This window comes from Geospiza fortis, unplaced genomic scaffold (assembly GCF_000277835.1).
Source record: "Geospiza fortis unplaced genomic scaffold, GeoFor_1.0 scaffold417, whole genome shotgun sequence".
NCBI lineage: Eukaryota > Metazoa > Chordata > Aves > Passeriformes > Thraupidae > Geospiza > Geospiza fortis.
Genome location: NW_005054535.1, coordinates 756,382 through 774,532, shown reverse-complemented (window position 1 = coordinate 774,532; position 18,151 = coordinate 756,382). Strand labels below are relative to the sequence as shown.

Below are 18,151 nucleotides of genomic sequence, written 5' to 3'. Positions count from 1 at the left end.
AGGCCGGAGCAGCCGGGCTCGCTGCGTGTCCTTGGAGGCCCGTGCTGTGTGCTCAGACCTGGCTGAGAGCCTCCCGCAGGGCTGGGGCGCACAGGGCGCTGCTGCCGATGATGTTTCACCTGCTCTCCCTTTTCCCTTTGCCCGCTGGACAGGAGCGAGTGGATGCCCGCGGCCAGCCTGGGGCCTGGCTGGACGTGTGGGCGCTCTGGAGGATTTCAGAGGTAGCCTTGAAAGCAGTAATTGCTCACTCTTTTCCCCCTCCCCTCGGCAGCTCGGACTCCACTGATAATTTTGAGACCCCTGAAGCAGAAACACCGGCCTGCTCGCCCCTCAAGGAGTTCTGTGAGCCCCCGGGATCGCCAGAGCCTGAGGCTGGGAGCCAAGGTAAAGAGCCAGCTCTAAAGATGCACCTTCTGCTCTTGGTGCTCTGCTCCGGTGGCAGAAAGGCGGGGTGGGGTCAAGGAGTCAAATTCTCTGACTTTGAGTAATGCCCGGCACACTTTGGTGGTTAATGGCCTGGACAGTTCAAATGCCAGGGCTGGGCTGGGCGCCCCACAAGGAGCTGTGATGGGAGGAGTCCCAGGGTGCTGTTGGATTATTTTATCGGTTTAACGTTCCTCTGACACTTCCTCTGCAACCTGGGGGCTGCCCTGGCTGCTGGGACCTTGCTCATGTGTCCCTCACCCCTGGCTCCTGCTCAGCAGTGGCAGGATGCCAGGTCTGTGTCCCCCAGGCTGGTCAGTGGTATTTCATTGGATTGATTCAGTATTTCATTTGATTCGGTGGGATTTCATTGCACAGGGCATTTTTCCTTGCAGTTAGGTGCCAGCTGTCCTCACTGTTAAAGATGCAAGAGCTCAATGCTGCTAAACCCCATTTTTTGAGGAATTGCAGGGGATCTGCTCTAGGAAAACTCAGGAAACTGTGTGGGGTTTCCTTTGCTGGTGGGTCCTGAGCTGTTCAGCAGGTTTATCCCTGTGTCCCACATTGCTGTGGCTCCCCATTAGCCCACGGCCTTGTGAGGACCTCACTGTCTCCATTCCCTCCTCGTCAGGGGTTTGTGCTGGTGTCCGTGGCTGGTCTTGGTGTTTATCTCTGGTTTTGTGCTGCTGGGAGGAAGCTTTGAAGCTGCAGCAGCCCACGGGGGGGTTACCAAGGCAGGGCAGGGAGGAGGAGAGCTCCCCTTGCCTGTGCTCTCAGCAGGGCAGGGTGGCTGGGCAGTGCCAGGCTGTTTGTGAGCCCTGGCGTGCCCTGCAGGAGCCTCTCCAAGGCACAGGGCAGTTTGTGGTGGCTCAGGCAGTCCTGGACAGGCCATGCTGAGCATTCCCTGCCCTCTCACTGCTGCGGGCCCTGGTGTGTGATGTGCAACGTTGTGCTTTCCTTCAATGCTGGCAGCAGCAGCTGGGAACGTTGTGTGGGGCTGGTTTCAGAGCACAGGGCTTGATCCAGGCCGTGGGTCCTGTGCAGGAGCCCAGGCACAGGATGCTGTGGCTCTGCATCACCTGTGGTGTTGTTCTGCTTTGGGGTGGATCTGGGTGCTGCTCATCCATCCCTGTGGAAAACTCGTGTTTGTGTGCTGTGATGGAGGGAGTGCTCTGTTCGTGCTTCCAGTAATCACAGCTCTTGGAATAATCCTTTTAAGAAGGGATGATAGAGGCATCTTTACTTTGGGGGATAATGCCTGGGAAGGGGGGGAGAGATCAAGGCTTTCCTAGCAGGTAGGAGGAACATTTCAGGGTGTCACTGTTCCCCTGTGTGCCTGTGCCCCTTGTCCTGGGATGAGCAGCTCCTGCTCAGCAGTGAGGGAGTATCTGCTCCTGCACACAAAGCTCCCAGTGTTCTGCAGGCGGGGGCATGATCTCCAGCAAAAGCTGTTTTTCTGTGCTGGCTGGCAGAGAGTGGCACGTTGGGGCCAGCAGAACCAAATTGTGGTGCCCTTCCCTGCCCCTGTCTGTGGCTGTGCCTGTTCAGTTTGGCTGGAATGGTGGAGAGAAGGGATTGTGCGGCTGTGGGTGGGTTTGCAGTGGGCAGAGGCACCCTGGGCTGTCACAGCACCAGTGCAATCCCTGTGTTAAGGCCTCATCTTTGCATTCTGCTGCTGCACAGGCCCTTGGGTCTGGCTGCAGCTGGGTTGCAGCAGTGGCAGGGATGCAATCCCTGAAATGGCTGCTTGGCAGCGCCAGGAGCTGCTCCCTGCTGGGCTGTCTGGGGCAGTGCCAGGGCTGCACCTGGGGGCAGGCACTGCCCCCCTGGCCTTGAGGGACAGGCACTGTCTGCTGTGTGTTTGCAGTCTCACCCTGCCTTGGGAATAAATGGAGTGAGGAATGACACAACCTGTGGCTGCAGGGCTGGCTGCTCCATGCACAGCCAAGAGGTGTTAAACCCTGTCCTTGGGGACAAAAATTCAGCCCTGGAGGGAGCTGCAGTGAGGGTTCCCACTCAGGATCACTCAGTTTCTTCTTGTGGTCTCAGATGCTGGGATTAACTCTATCCCATTCTTGCTGGAGTTGTCTGCAGTCATCTGCCAGTAGATATTTTGCACTTCAGGGCTGGCTGCTCCATGCTCAACCAAGAGGTGACCTGGGTGTGTTAAACCCTGTCCTTGAGGGACAAAAATTCAGCCCTGGAGGGAGCTGCAGTGAGGGTTTGTGCCCACTCAGTTTCTTCTTGTGGTCTCGGATGGTGGGATTAACTCTATCCCATTCTTGCTGGAGTTGTCTGCAGTCATCTGCCAGTAGATATTTTGCACAAGGAAAGGTAGATACTGGAGTTATCTGCAGTCATCTGCCAGTAGATATTTTGCACAAGGAAATGAGCAGAAGCAGCAGATCTGGAGCCATCAGAGCCGGGAGCTGCCCTGATGCAGGGCACGTGTTTTCCGGTGCGTTAGCAGCATCCTCCCTCTGATGCTAATTCTTAACAGAATGGATTTAAAAATAGACCAACGGCTGTTCAGCACCAACGGAAAGCAGTGGTGGGGCTGAGCTGGGTGTGTGGGGCAGATATCCTGTGCTGAGATGGGAAGTGTGTGACTCACAGCTGAGCCCAGAGAGCAGAGGGGCTGTTCTGGCACAGGGATTGCTGCCTGTGGGATGGAAAGGGCTCTGAGCCTTTACTGCCAAGTTCTCCTGGTTGGTTTGAGGGATGGCACGATGGAAAGCTGTTGAAGTTGGTGTTTGTGTTTAATTTCAGCCCGAGGAAGACAAGCAAAGCAATTATAATGCACAGGCACAACGCGTCTGTTACTGCGGTGCCAGACTGCCCTGCCTGCTTTTCTTTAGAAAGTTAAAAAAAAAAAATCTCTGTTTTCACTTTGTAGCATCCCCTGCAGGTCCTCAGCTGGGTGTGGAGCAGGTTTGCAGCCTGAGCACAGCCGGGACAGCGGGTGTGGGTGAGATCCAGCTTGTCCTGTGCTGTGTTTGGGACTGAATGTGGGGTCACTGTGTGTGCCATGCTCTGACAGTGTCCCCCACTGCAGGGTGCAGTGCCAGAGGTGGGACAGGATTGTATTTGGGTTTCCCATAGACAAAGGAAGGAATGATTGTGGTGGTGTTCTCAGAGGGAAGAGATGAGAATCTTGACTCCATGTTTCAGAAGGTTGATTTATTGTTTTATGATATATATATTGTATTAAAAGAAAATTATGTATTAAAACTATACTAAAGGAATTGGCTTGAAGGCTTGAAAGGAATAATCAGAAAATCTTGTGACTGACCAGAGAGTCCGAGCCAGCTGGACTGTGATTGGCCATTAATTAGAAACAACCACATGAGACCAATCAAAGATGCACCTGTTGCATTCCACAGCAGCAGATAATTATTGGTTTTCTTTTCCTCTGAGGCTTCTCAGCTTCTCAGGAGAAAAATCCTGGCAAAGCGATTTTTCAGAAAATATCATGGTGGCAAAGGATGAATTTGACTCTATGGTTTTAGAAAGCTAATTTATTATGATATGATATTATAGAATATTATACTAAACTATACTAAAGAATACAGAAAGGACACAGACAGAAGGTTAAAAAGATAATAATGAAAACTCGTGACTCTTTTCAGACTCTTGACACAGCGTGGCCTTTGAGTCAAAACACTCACACCAGAAATTTAATTAAACACCTACTTGTTGGTAAACAATCTCTAAACACATTCTAAAGGAGTAAAACGCAGGAGAAGCAAATCAGATAATTATTGTTTTCTTTTTTTTTTTTCTGTGGCTTCTCAACTTCCCAGGAGAAAAATCCTGAGCAAAGGGATTTTTCCAAAAAAATGTGAATCCCACAGGATGGGCCACCTTGGGGTCACCTCTTTGGGATGCTCTGGAAGGGGCAGAGCTGTCTGTGGTCCGTGCCTGCCAGCCCTCCTTCTCCTGGGCTGCTCAGCACAGATTTGGCCCAGAAGGGAGGATTTGAGCAGTGACAGGGCTGGGGGACAGCTGCAGGAGTTGGGGACAAGCTGGTTTGCCTGGCAGGAGCCACGAGCCAAGGGAGTACGTGCAGAGCCAGCAGGGCTGCTCACAACGTGACTGCCTGGGGCTGGGGATGGGGGAGAGCTCAGGAGGAGCTGGGAGAGCTGCAGGGATGGGGATGGGGATGGGGATGGGGGAGAGCTGCAGGAGAAGCAGGGAGAGCTCAGGAGGAGCAGGGAGAGCTCAGGAGGAGCTGGGAGAGCTGCAGGGCGGGGGATGGGGATGGAGGAGAGCTGCAGGAGGAGCAGGGAGAGCTGCAGGGCTGGGGATGGGGATGGAGGAGAGCTGCAGGAGGAGCAGGGAGAGCTGCAGGGCTGGGGATGGGGATGGAGGAGAGCTGCAGGAGGAGCAGGGAGAGCTGCAGGGCTGGGGATGGGGATGGGGATGGGGGAGAGCTGCAGGAGAAGCAGGGAGAGCTCAGGAGGAGCAGGGAGAGCTGCAGGGCTGGGGATGGGGATGGAGGAGAGCTGCAGGAGGAGCAGGGAGAGCTGCAGGAGGAGCTGGGAGAGCTCAGGAGGAGCTGGGAGAGCTCAGGAGGAGCAGGGAGAGCTCAGGAGGAGAAGGGCTGGGCCGCTGTGGGGGCCCCCAAGGAAGGGGCTTCTGCTTTCTGCATCCTGTGTAATTGTTCCTGCTACTGTTGGAGGCAGAAGAAATGTAGAGGGGGAGGAACTAGGGGAAATCCCCCCCCACTGAGGTTGCAGCAGGGATATTTTTGCTGCAAAAGATGTCCAAAACCAGCACCTGAGCCTGCAACTCCTGCCTGCCAGTACAGCCCAGTTCCTCAGACTGGCTGTGGCTGAGCAGCTGAGCTCTCCTGGGTGCAGAAAATGAGGGAATCACAAAACTGGAGAAGCTGGCTGGGTGCTGCTTCTGCTTTTTGTGGGAAAACCATTCTGAGCTCTGGCCACATGCTCCTTTCCTCCCCACCCTGGAGACACCACGGCATGGAGAGGCAGTTTGTGTGCTGGCTGCTTGTTATTCAAGGAGTAATTACTCATTGCTTGGGTTAGAAACCAGGATGGGCTCATGTCTGTGAGAACAGCAGCTGCCAAACCTTCTGCTGGGAAGGCAAAATGCACTTAAATAGTCCTTTTGCCCTGACTTTGAAGTCTGTTCTTCTATTCAGGGCTGTCTCAGGAAGGCTTCAAACGGCTGAGCAGCACAGCAAGTGTAATAAAGTTTTCTTTGGGGTCTGTTAAGGAGGTTTTCCTGGTTCCTAATGATGGGAAGGCCTGCCAGGCACTGCCTCAGACTGTTTCCTGGCTGCACTCCAAGTACTCATCCACTGGATTTGTGTTTACTGATGCATTTTCTGGGGCATCAAGGCAACGTCTACTTGGAGGGAGCTTTTTTCTTTTTTTTTTTTTTTTTTTGCAGTCAGAGGAAGCATTTTTGCAGTCTCAGTGAGGACACAGACCCTCATGATTCATTTTCATGGCTTTTAGCATCCTGGGGATCAATTATGCTAACCACGAGCCATCCACTGAGTCAGGATTGTTGGCTCCATGTCCTGGATCAGTCCTGGGATCAGATTTTTGCCTGATTCCCTGTTCCTCTGCCAGCCTGGCTCTGTTACCAGCGCACTTGAGCTGCTTGCAAATGCCTGGTGATAGGAAAAAGTAAGAGCCTGAATGAGAGATGTGGGACTCCAGGGGCTCTCCAAAATGCGGTTTATTGTATACAAAATGCAGTTTATTCCATCCAAGAGGTTACAGCAGTCCAGGGTCGTGGGTGACACAGCTGTGCCTCCAGCTGTCAGCTCCAGCTGCAGGCAGGCCTGGAAACTCAGATCCCTCATTCTCCCTCATTCAGGATCATACTAATGGCACCCCACATTGGGCGCCACTGTAAGAGCCTAAATGAGAGATGTGGGACTCCAGGGGCTCTTCAAAATGCAGTTTATTGTATCCAAAATGCAGTTTATTGTATACAAAATGCAGTTTATTCCATCCAAGAGGTTACAGCAGTCCAGGGTCGTGGGTGACAGAGCTGTGCCCACAGCTGTCAGCTCCAGCTGCAGGCAGGCCTGGAGACCCTTTGGTTTAGGTTACAGTGCATTATTTACTTTTCTTTTGGTTACAATGCATTATTTACTTTCCTTTGCTGAGCATCTCCATACAGCAGAACCAATCTATACCTTAACTATTATCTATAGCCTATCATAACTACTGTAATTACCATATTCATGTTACTGTTCTCCAATCACTAAAAGCCAGTACATTACAGTTTGAGCTAGAAGTTGTTTTTCAGTTTTCTTGTGGTAGAAAATTCTGAGACCTTTCTTCTACTTGCAACTTTGCTGCCTTGTTTGCATGTGCTGTCTTTCTGCTTGGTAAAAACATCTTGGCAGAGCATTTTTTCTGTTTTGCCCTTGGAGGACCTGACTGTGTCTCCTCAGAAAGGTGCTTGTGAGGGCTGCAGGTACCATGTGCTCCCTGGTGGGTGCTGGGCATCCCATCCTGTCTCACCTTCTCCCAGGAATCTGTGGAATTGTGCCTGGTTGAGGTGCAGGAGAAGCACCAGATGTTTTCCTCTTGTGCCTCGGCACAGCTGCACCACAAGCCTGGCTCTGGGTGCTCGGTTGGTGCAGCTTTCCCATCCCTTGATGTCAAAGAAAAGATTAAACAGTAAAAGGATTGAGGGGAAAGGATTGGAGATTAAGTCATGGATCAGGATTTGTCATTAGAAGATGCTGACAGCAGCGTGGAGAGCGTGGTGTGACTACAGCAGGGTTTGTGCAGGTGGAGAGGAGCTGGTGTGGGGCAGGAGTGTCCAGCCCTGCAGCCCCAGTGCTGGGTGACCCCCAGATCCCTCCTGCAGCCAGATTCTGCTCCTTCACTGGGCACACCTTCCCATTCCCCTCCTCCCTGGGCCCTGCTGGCTCACATTTTGTGCTGCTGTCTCGTGCTGTGCATCCCTGAACTCTTCTCATTGATTTTTAACTCTGCCCAAGTGAGCAGTGGCTCCCTGTGGTGTGGCAGGAGGGAAGCTGAGCTGTGGATCCCCCATAAAATCCAACCCTAGAGCAGCTGTGAGGAGGGAACAGGAAGCCCTCTGGAGGGGAGTGCACTGCAGGTTGTCACAGACATCTTTTATGAAAAATCCTTTCCTTATGATTTTTCCTCCTGAGAAGCTGAGAGGCCTCAGGAACAAAATGTAAACAATGGTTATCTGCTGCTGTGGAATGCAACAGGTGCATCTGTGATTGGTCTCATGTGGTTGTTTCTAATTAATGGCCAATCACAGCCCAGCTGGTTCAGATTCTCTGTCCGAGACACAAACCTTTGATATCATTCTTTCTTTTTCTATTCTTAGCTAGCCTTCTGATGAAATCCTTTCTTCTATTCTTTTAGTATAGTTTTAATGTAATATATATAATAAAATAATAAATCAAGCCTTCTGAAGCATGGAGTCAGATCCTCGTCTCTTCCCCAGTCCAAGACCCCCCCTGTGAACACGGTCACACGGGTCAGGGTTTAACCATCTCCTTTTCTCTTTCCAGAGCCAGCTGGCCATGGTGACCTGCTGCTAGGGGAAGCCCACTGGGACAGCTCGCCTGGGAAGCACCCCAAAGATGAGGCTCAGCCAGAGATTGGAGCCCCTACAGCCAGTTTGGATGCTAAAGGGGAAACTGAGCCTGACAGCTCACCCCTGATGCAGCCCTTGGGCTGCCAGGCTGACCCTGGGCACTCTGCTGGGGCTGCTGTGCCCCATGTGGGCACTGCCACCATGCCAGCAGGGGACACTGGCACGGGGCTGCTGGAGCTGAGGGCTGGTGCCCTGGGCCAGGAGCAGCTGGGGAAAGGGAAAACACCTTCACTCGGGAGGAAAACAGATGAAGCCACAGAGGAGACCCAGCTTGAGCAGCACGAGAGGAGTGTGAGCCCCTGCCAGCTGCAGAGCTCTGCCCCAGCAGCCCCACAATGCCTCCCCGACCCCGGTGAGCTGGGGGGGGACCCATCTCTGGAGGCCCCAGGGCAGCTCCTGAAACCTGGGGCTGATTCTACAGAGGCCAAGGAGAGTGTGGAGGCCAAGCCAGCTTCACCCAGGAGGGGCAGCAGGATCCCAGCCAGCAAGGTGACACCCAGGAGACACAGAGAGTCCCCCAAGAGAGCAGCTGAGGATGCAGAGAGGGGTCCCACAGAGCCACCCCCAGCCCGGGGCTCCTCCCAGCTGGCTCCCAGCCTCAGCTCTCTCAGTGGCAGCTCAGCACTGCAAAATTCACCAGTTCTCCCCAAGGGCTCTTACCAGTTTGACCCCAGTAACTTTGGATTCTACAGAGGCCAAGGAGAGTGTGGAGGCCAAGCCAGCTTCACCCAGGAGGGGCAGCAGGATCCCAGCCAGCAAGGTGACACCCAGGAGACACAGAGAGTCCCCCAAGAGAGCAGCTGAGGATGCAGAGAGGGGTCCCACAGAGCCACCCCCAGCCCGGGGCTCCTCCCAGCTGGCTCCCAGCCTCAGCTCTGGCAGTGGCAGCTCAGCACTGCAAAATTCACCAGTTCTCCCCAAGGGCTCTTACCAGTTTGACCCCAGTAACTTTGACTCCATGGATCCATTCAAGCCCACCAAGACTCTTGCCAGCAGTGACCCTGACTCCTGCTCCACCGCAGACAACAGCCTCAATGAAATCCTGGAATCTCAGACCCTGGAGCTGCAGGACGAGGCCCTGAAAGGCAGAGACTCCCCCAAGAAGCCCAAGTCACGCCTGATAACGTGAGTGCCAGTGTGTCAGAGCTGGGGCTGCAGCCCCCCCTGTGCTCCCCATGGGCAGGCAGAGCTGCAGTGGTGGTGGTGATGGAGGAGATGGAGGTGGTGATGGTGGAGATGGAGAGGTGATGGAGGTGGTGATGATGGAGGTGGTGATGGTGGTGGTGATGGAGGAGTTGGAGGAGATGATGGAGGAGTTGATGGAGGAGGTGATGGTGGTGATGATGGTGGTGGTGATGGAGGAGGTGATGGTGGTGGTGATGATGGTAATGGTGATGGACACATTGATGATGGAGATGGAGAGGTGATGATGGTGGTGGTGATGGAGGAGTTGGAGGAAGTGATGATGGTGGTGATGGAGGTGGTGATGGAGGAGGTGATGATGGTAATGGTGATGGACACATTGATGATGGAGATGGAGGTGGTGATGGAGAGGTGGTGATGGTGGTGCTCCTGCCCTCATGGTGCTCCTGCCCTGGTGCCTCCTGAGCCAGCCCCAGATCCTCCTGTGCACCTCAGGTTCTGCTGCTGGCTCAGTTTTACCCCCTGTGCCTGTCAGAACCACTGTGGGAGCAGAGGGACAGGAGTTCTGGAGCAGTGCCAGTGTCCTGAGTCCCAAGGGAAGGCTGGACTGGGAGCTTCTCACAGGGTCACCACTTGGAAACCCTTTGGGGGTCCAGCTGGTGGCTCAGGGTGTAGATGTGGTGTCAGAGGAACCCTCAGGGGAGGCTGGAGCTGATGTGTTTGCTGGACTTGTGCAGGACCAAACACACCCTGGTGGATGCAGGTGTGATTGGTCAAATTAGCTGAGACATTTTGTGAGCTGCCACCAAGTTTCTGTTTCATGTCAGAGGAAGAGAACAGGTTGGACAGGCAGTCTCTCACTCTGCTGTCGGATTCTCCAGTGAGAAAATTAGATGGTTTTAAAAACCTCACAGGCAAAAATCAGGCTGTGTTGAATGGTTTTGTCCAGGAATACTTTACAGAGAGTAGATAAAAAAGAGCTGGTGTTCCCATGTGTGGCTGTGGGTGAGCAGAGCCTGTGGGGAGGGGAAGCAGCCGGGAATTCTCTCTCTCCGTCACCTTGGAGCAGCACAGGCAGCAGGGAACTGCCCTGGCAGCGAGGTTTGGGTTTGAAATTCACCCCACATCAGGGCATTGCCCTGGCAGTGAGGTTTGTGTGTGGATCTCACCCACATCAGGCATTGCCCTGGCAGTGAGGTTCGTTTGGATCTCACCCCGCTGCTGTGGGCAGCACAGGCAGGATCAGTGTCCCGTGTGTGTGTGTGCCTTCCCAAAATCTGAGCTAGGCAGCTCCCTGTGCTTCTCAGAGCAGAGTTAACATCCAGGTCTTTTCACACACTCTTCTTCTCTCCATCTGTCTGTCTCTCTCCCTGTCCGTGCTTTGGTGCATCAGGACTACTGAGCAAGTGAAATTTCTCTGTTTTCTGTTGTAAGTACTCTCTCCTGTATTCCTTTTCTTCTCCTTCGCTGTTTTTGTCCTCTCTCTGGGTGTGTGCTGCCCCACTGGTCTCCATGGCATGCTGGCTCCTTCTGCCCTTTGACTTGTGCTCTCTGCTGTCTGGTTTGTGTGGTGGGGTCCCCAGGGTGGCCTGGCCTGGTGTGAGGGAGAAGAGGAGAGCTGGGCTGAGCTGGGCTGAGCTGCACTGGAGGCACACACCCGTGCTTGTCCTCGCAGCATGCCGCCTTGCAGCATCTTCTGATGGTGGACAAATGTTCAAAACCTTCAGCTCATGGAAGGGCAGGAGGTTTTGGTGCGATCCAGAGCTGTTATCTTGGTGCTGGGAGGGAGCTCAAACCAGCTGCCAGATACCTGGCACAGGAGAGGCTGCAGAAAAGAGGAAGGTGAGGACATGAGGGGGGAGCTCAAACCAGCTGCCAGGTGATGGGACAGCCCTGGCACAGGAGAGGCTGCAGAAAAGGAGGACATGACAAGTTTGTCATGTGGCAGGGCATGAGGGAGAAAACCAGTCCTGAGGGATTCTTCTGTGTGAGCCCGGTGTGCATGGCAGCGTGCAGAGCCAGCTCCGTGTGCCCCACGTCGCTCCTCGTGCTCTGCTGGGCTGGGTGGGCTGGGCACTGCCAGGGGCTGGGGGCAGCTCCATGGACCCGGGAGCAGCTCCATGAGCCCAGGAGCAGCTCCATGCAACCGGGAGCAGCTCCGTGGACCCGGGAGCAGCTCCATGGACCCGGGAGCAGCTCTGTGGACCCGGGAGCAGCTCCATGGACCTGGGAGCAGCTCCCTGCAGTGCTGCTGGAGCCCTTGCCTGTGCCTGGAGGCTGGGATCCCTCCCCAGGGATCACACGAGCTGTTCCAGCTCAGCAAGCATCTCCTGGGGGGTCAGACGTGGCCGTGAGGCTGGGAGGTCCCTGAGTGTGGGGTGTGAGGTGGTGAGATGCAGGAGAAGAGCTCCTGCTGTTCCCACTGGGGCCGTGGGGATGCGGCCGTGCCTGCAGCCCTGCACAGATGGATGGGTGTCTTCAGGAACATGGCATGGAGTTCCAGGGACAGCCTCCTCCCTGAAGGGCAAGGAGACCACCTGCAAGACCTCCTTGGGCTAAAGATGCCACCTGAGGGGCTCGTCTCCTCGGGGCAGCGTTCGTGCCACACAGAGCATTTGTTCGAGGCACAGCGCCTTGCCTGACCCACCTGGGAGATGTGGCTGCTGTGGAGAAGCCCCAGACAAACTTCCAGCTGCAGGGAGAGGCCGTGAGACAGCCTGGACATGGTTCTTCCTGCAGAAAGTCGACTTGCACCAAAGCCTGGGGTGCCACGGCGCTGGGCACGCAGGGCGAGGGCGCAGCAAGGGAGATCCTTCTGTGCCAGCTCCTTGGCAGTGCCTCTCTCCCCATCAGCCTCTTGGGGTCCTTGCTCTGCTCCTTACCTTCCTCAGGAATAAACACCTCACAGACAAACCCAACTTCTGTGTACTTGTGTCTTTTGTTTGCCTGTTCCTTCTGTCCCTCCCAGAAGCCGCTGTGCCTCAGTGTTCCCTGGTGAGTGGGGTGCTGGCACGCCGTGGGTGCAAGGCTGGTGCTGGGACTGCCTCCCCCTGCTTGGGCTGTCTGGCACTCACCCCACACCCCCCTCGCTGCCCCTGAACCCCCCTGAGCTGCTGCTCCTCTCTCCTGCAGGAGTGGATGCAAGGTGAAGCAGCACGAGGCACAGCAGCCCCTGGTCCTGGACATCAGTGCTCAGGTAGGGGGGGTGAGACCCCAGAACTGGGCACAGGGGGCTGGGGAGGGCTGGGCTGGCTGAGCTTCAGGCTGGCATCTTCCCTCTGGGCAGTTCCTGATGGGAAAATCCCTGTTGGGGAAGATGGAACAGGAAAGCCTTATAAATATGATTGTCTGGCAAAAGATTTTGGGAATATAGAAACTATAAGTGAGATTGAGATGAAAGCAAGCTTTGAGATCCCTCAGTTACTGAACAACTGGAAAACAATGGTGTGGCTGGCTGAAGGTGATCCCCTTTTGATGGAACAACACCCTCTGCTTGCAGACAGGCCCAAGGGTCAGAGCAGCCCCTACAGCTTGGCAGGAGGGGCCCAAAGAGGAGGTTTTAGGGTTTAAAATGTAACACAGGATGGTAATGTAATGATTCTTATAGGCTGTATGGAAATGCTGTAGGATTTGTATCTTGTACTAGATTGGTCAGTGAGAATGAGAATATTCAACACAGAAGCAGATTTATTGTATTGGAACGGGAACCTCGCTCTCTTACCCCTTTTCCTCTCTCACCCTCTCATCCTCTCTCCCCCTCTCTTCTCTCAGCCTGCTCTGAGCTGTGCCTGGCAGCTCCCAGCAGGGCCCTGCACCGAGGCCCTTTGCAATAAACCCCGAATTCCACCACCTGGCTGCAGAGATCTCTCGTCTCCGTCCATCCTGACCATCCTACAGGAAGGGAGGCAGGAGCAGCTCACCTGTGGATTTGAATCCTTCCACGCTTTCTGTGCAGTATCAGCAGCTCACCTGGTGGGCTGATCCCTGCAGATCTTGCCTAACTGCGTGTTTTGGTCCTGCAGGATGAAGGAGTGTTGATCTCAGAGATCCCAGACATTACAAACAGGGATGGACGTGCCACTGATGAGGAGAAGTTGGCCTCCACCACCTCCACGCAGAAACCAGCGGGGCTGGAGAAGAAGGCCGAGGCAGAAGATGACCTGGAGTACTTTGAGTGCTCCAACGTGCCTGTGTCCTCAGGGAAGCACAGACCAGAGGCAGGTGAGGAGCACCCTGCTTGCCTTCAGCCCTGGCAATGTGCTGTGGGAGCCTCTGGCAAGGAATTGGTGCTGCAGCCTCATCAGAGCTTATTTGCACTGACAGGGCTAAAGGCTGCTGCAGCTTCTCATGGAGCCTCCCATTGCCTTCCTGCACTGTTTCCAGCATGGAAAACCATGGTCCAGGCTGTGTTTATTTGGATTTTGTGTACAGAGCTCTCTCCCCACGATGCTGCAGGGGGATGTGGCTCAGACACGAGGTTGCCCCCACCAGTGCTCACTGCTGAGCAGAGCAATTGTCCCTTCAGAGCATCCTGGCCTGCAGGGTCCCTGCTTAGAGCAGAGCTGCCAGGACCTGGTGTCCTGGCACAGGGCTGTGCTTGATGGAGATCTCAGTAATGCCCACACAGCCCCAGTTATTGCTCCTGGTGGAATTCTGCTCTCAGTTTCCCACGTAATTAGCCTCTCTGCCCAAGCCATTACAAAATAATTAAAAGCCAGGCAACATGACATTTAATCAATAGCCAAGCCCTAGGTGCAAGCAGGAGAAATCACCACGGGGGGGTTGCAGCCTCCCCTCTGCAGGAACCCATTAATCATTTCTCCTGAGGGCTGTCCTGGCCTGCCAGCTCCATGGAGAATGGTCCTTTGTCCTCAGGGGAGGAAAACCTGACAGTCAGGGGAGAGGCTGGAGGGTTTCTTTATTGCTGCTGCTCTCAGAGGCCGGGCAGGTGCAGGGGCTGGGTGCTCTCTGCAGGGATGGGGTGCGAGCTGCGAGTGCAGCTGCTGGCGCTGGGATAAATGGAGGGAAGCATGAGAAGTGTGCAGTGTCCAATTCCTGCTTCCTCTCGAAGCTGAGCTCTCTAAACACACTGTTAGCACCTGAATTGTGCCTGCAGGTGTGGGAGTGTGGCCCATAAATCACCCCTCGTGCTACATGAGGCAGCACCTGCAGGTCGGGGTGTCCCTCCAGCAAGGCAGGGTGGCCTGTGAGGCAGGGTATCCCCAGATTGGGGTGTCCCTCCTGTGAGCAGGGTGTCCCCAGCTCAGGGTGTCCTGTGAGCAGGGTGTCCCCAGGTCGGGGTGTCCTGTGAGCAGGGTATCCCCAGATTGGGGTGTCCTGTGAGCAGGGTGTCCCCAGGTCAGGGTGTCCTGTGAGCAGGGTGTCCCCAGGTCAGGGTGTCCTGTGAGCAGGGTGTCCCCAGGTCAGGGTGTCCTGTGAGCAGGGTGTCCCCAGGTCGGGGTGTCCTGTGAGCAGGGTGTCCCCAGATTGGGGTGTCCTGTGAGCAGGGTGTCCCCAGGTTGGGGTGGCCTGTGAGCAGGGTGTCCCCAGGTTGGGGTGTCCTGTGAGCAGGGTGTCCCCAGGTCAGGGTGTCCTGTGAGCAGGGTGTCCCCAGGTCGGGGTGTCCTGTGAGCAGGGTGTCCCCAGATTGGGGTGTCCTGTGAGCAGGGTGTCCCCAGGTCAGGGTGGCCTGTGAGCAGGGTGTCCCCAGCTCAGGGTGTCCTATGAGCAGGGTGTCCCCAGATTGGGGTGTCCCTCCTGTGAGCAGGGTGTCCCCAGGTCAGGGTGTCCTATGAGCAGGGTGTCCCCAGGTCGGGGTGTCCTGTGAGCAGGGTGTCCCCAGGTTGGGGTGGCCTGTGAGCAGGGTGTCCCCAGGTTGGGGTGGCCTGTGAGCAGGGTGTCCCCAGCTCAGGGTGTCCCTCCTGTGAGACAGAGTGTCCTGTGAGGCAGATGTCCCCCAGCTTGGGGTGTCCCCCACCTTGCAGATGGAGGAGATGTTTTTTATCTCCTCTGCTGTTACAAGCAGCCCGGGCTGTGTGTCAGGTCCTTTGGAGGGTGTTGGCACTGGCTGGCACGGGCTGGTGCTGGGGCTGAGCCTTGTCCCCAGTTTGTCCCAGTGGCTGCAGCACTGGTGCACAGGCAGGGCACAGCAGTGGGGCTTTGGGAGAGGAAGGCAGGGGACGATGGGGGTACAACCCCCCAGGCCTTGTAGAGACACCCAGAATGGCACCAGGAGGGTGCCAGGATCTCAGGGTGAGCATCTCCCATGCCAGAGCTCTCCTGGACACCTGCAGCACCTGGGATGAGGGGTGCTGGTGCTCTGGGGTGGTCTGAGCAGCTGCTGAGGTGCAGAATGTCCTGTCCCAGCCTGGGGACATGGGCACAGCTGAACTGCCACCACATGGTGGGACATGGGCACAGCTGAACTGCCACCACATGGTGCTCCCAGCCCTGGGGACATGGGCACAGCTGAGCTGCCACCACATGGTAGGACATGGGCACAGCTGAACTGCCACCAGAGGGGAGTGTTGGTTCCCGCTCCAGGAGTGCTGGAAGGATGGCAGGGTGCACCTTGTGGCACCTGGGGACAGGGTTTAATGGTGACCTTGCTGGGGACTCCGTGGTCCTAGAGAGCTTTTCCAACCAAAATGATTCCAGCAAGGAGCTGGGGGCAAAGACGCCTTTGGGAGGGGAAGCTCAGGGGATGGGGAGGCTCAGAGGGACCCTGCTCTGTCTCAGAAAATCTGTGTGTGCCCCAAGGTGCTGTTTCCAAATCAATTAAAGGTTGTGCTTCGTTGTTTTTAGGTTTTGAAAAGGAGCTCTGCAAGCAGATGGAAAAGGGAGGCCCTGGCATCTTCCCCGTGAGTGCCTCTCGCTTTCTCCTTTCTGAAATGAGTTTCTCTGGGAGGTAAAATTCCTGACAAGCCCACGCAGGGACTTGATAAAAATAGCAGAGATTTCCCAGCAGGCCTGGAGGAGCCTGGCAGAGACAGATCCAGCCTGGGTGGGCGAGGGGAGGGGGAGGCAGGGACGGAGGGAGGGAGGGGACAGGCAGGACAGTGCTGGGGACAGGCAGGGAGGGGACAGGAGCAGTGCTGGGGACAGACAGGAGCAGTGCTGGGGACAGGGATGAGCACTGTTTGGGACAGGGATGAGCAGTGCTGGGACAGGAGCAGTGCAGAGCCAGGGCTGCACTAGGAGGGGCTGAAGGGCAGGGAGGGCAGAGCAGACTGTAGGGAGCTGGTTTTGTCTCACATGGAGTGCCCAGAGCTGGCTCTGGTGGCCCCTTGGTGCTGGTGGCACCCTCAGGGCCCTGCCCTCTGACAGCAGAGGTGGGGAGAGCACAGGAGCCCTGCTCTGCAGCCACACTGCCCCTGGCAGCACCACAGTGCTGGGACAGCCCTGCCATGGCCCCAGGAGCCCCAAGGGACACCCTGTGCCAGCCCCAGCCAAAGCTGCTTGAGCTGACAAGCAGATGACAATGGGATTAGCACCATCAGCAAAAGCAACCCCCGGGAGACAGATTTAGCTGTGCTGAGCCCCGCAAGGACATGGGGCAAAGTGAGCTTTAATTTGGTGCCCAGGAGGGCCTGGGCAGGCTCTGGTCCTGCAGGCAGGCTGCTGTCACCCCACAGGAGCTCAGGTGTGCACCAGCTCTTGGGAGATACCATGGGAGGCTGAACCTCCTCAGTGCTGGGGTGCCTGGCCCCAAACCTGCCCCAGGGCTGGCTCCCACCTCTGCCATGGCCACAGCAGAGCTGAGGAGGGCTCGGGCAGCTCGAGCTGAGCAGCTGAAGCACCAGGGGGAGGAGAGGGGAGGCGAGAAGTGCTGCAGTGCTCTGGTTTCCAGCCTGTGAGGAGCAGGCTGCCTCCTTCCTGCCAGCACTTCTCTATTTCTGGCAGCCCCTTCTCAGGGAGATGCTGCACGGCTGTCACTGCTCTGGGTGGGGAAAGGAGGGGCAGGCAGTGCCAACTGAGCCTTGTCCCCAGTTTGTCCCAGTGGCTGCAGCGTGTAGCCGTGATATTTTCTGAAAAATCTTTTCCTTACGATTTTTTCCTCCTGAGAAGCTGAGAGGCCTCAGGAACAAAATGTAAACATTGATTATCTGCTGCTGTGGAATGCAACAGGTGGATCTGTGATTGGTCTCATGTGGTTGTTGCTAATTAATGGCCAATCACAGCCCAGCTGGCTCAGACTCTCTGTCTGACATAAATCAAGCCTTCTGAAACATGGAGTCAGATCCTCATCTCTTCCCTCATCCTCAGGCCCCTGTGAGCACGGTCACAGCAGCACTGGTGCACAGGCAGGGCACAGGAGAGGCAGAGGGAGAGGAAGGCAGGGGACAATGGGGGTACAACCCCCCCAGGCCTTGTAGGGGCACCCAGAATGGCACCAGGAGGGTGCCAGGATCTCTGTGTGAGCATCTCCCATTTCAGAGCTCTCCTGCAGCACCAGGGATGAGTGCGGCTGTCCCTTGCACCCCTGCTCTGCAGAGGGGTGAATCCTGCTTCCCCCACAGCCTCCTTGGGCATTTGGGTGAGCAGCAAGGCCCAGGAGATGTCCCTGCAGCTGCCAGCATCCATCTGAACTGCACTGCTGTCCCCTCCAGGCTGGGAGGGACTGGAGACAGACAGACAGACAGACAGACCGACCCAGAGCCTTGCAGACCATCCCTGCCTGTGGCTCACAGCCAGCAGAGACCCTCCAGGCTGGGGATGTTTTTAAAGCAGCCATGGGATAAAGGAAGTTGGATGTGCTTGGGGCTGGGTCTTTTCCTTCTGAAATGTCCCTTAGTGGGTGTCCCTTTTGGGGTGTCCCTTTTGGGGTCTCCCTTTTGGGATGTTGCCTCCCTGGGGCAGCTCATGGCTCCTTTTGCCTGCTCCTGGCACCTCCCAGCAGCTCTGCCAGGGCTCAGATGCAGGCTCTGGGCTCTGTGTGTGCAGAAAGGGATGCAGATGC

At 55.8% G+C, this 18,151-nt stretch overlaps 1 protein-coding gene across 1 annotated transcript in view; it reads left to right on the top strand.

The window, feature by feature from the left end:
- The first annotated feature begins 162 nt into the window (after nucleotides 1–162).
- TACC1 (transforming acidic coiled-coil containing protein 1) overlaps nucleotides 163–18,151 on the top strand; it is a 24,293-nt gene continuing 6,304 nt past the window's right edge. The window contains exons 1-7 of the mRNA XM_031063835.1: nucleotides 163–221; nucleotides 272–384; nucleotides 7,964–8,637; nucleotides 8,906–9,174; nucleotides 12,325–12,388; nucleotides 13,215–13,413; nucleotides 15,997–16,052. Of these exons, the coding sequence (XP_030919695.1) occupies nucleotides 163–221; nucleotides 272–384; nucleotides 7,964–8,637; nucleotides 8,906–9,174; nucleotides 12,325–12,388; nucleotides 13,215–13,413; nucleotides 15,997–16,052 (1,434 nt within the window). The remainder of the gene's footprint in view (nucleotides 222–271; nucleotides 385–7,963; nucleotides 8,638–8,905; nucleotides 9,175–12,324; nucleotides 12,389–13,214; nucleotides 13,414–15,996; nucleotides 16,053–18,151) is intronic.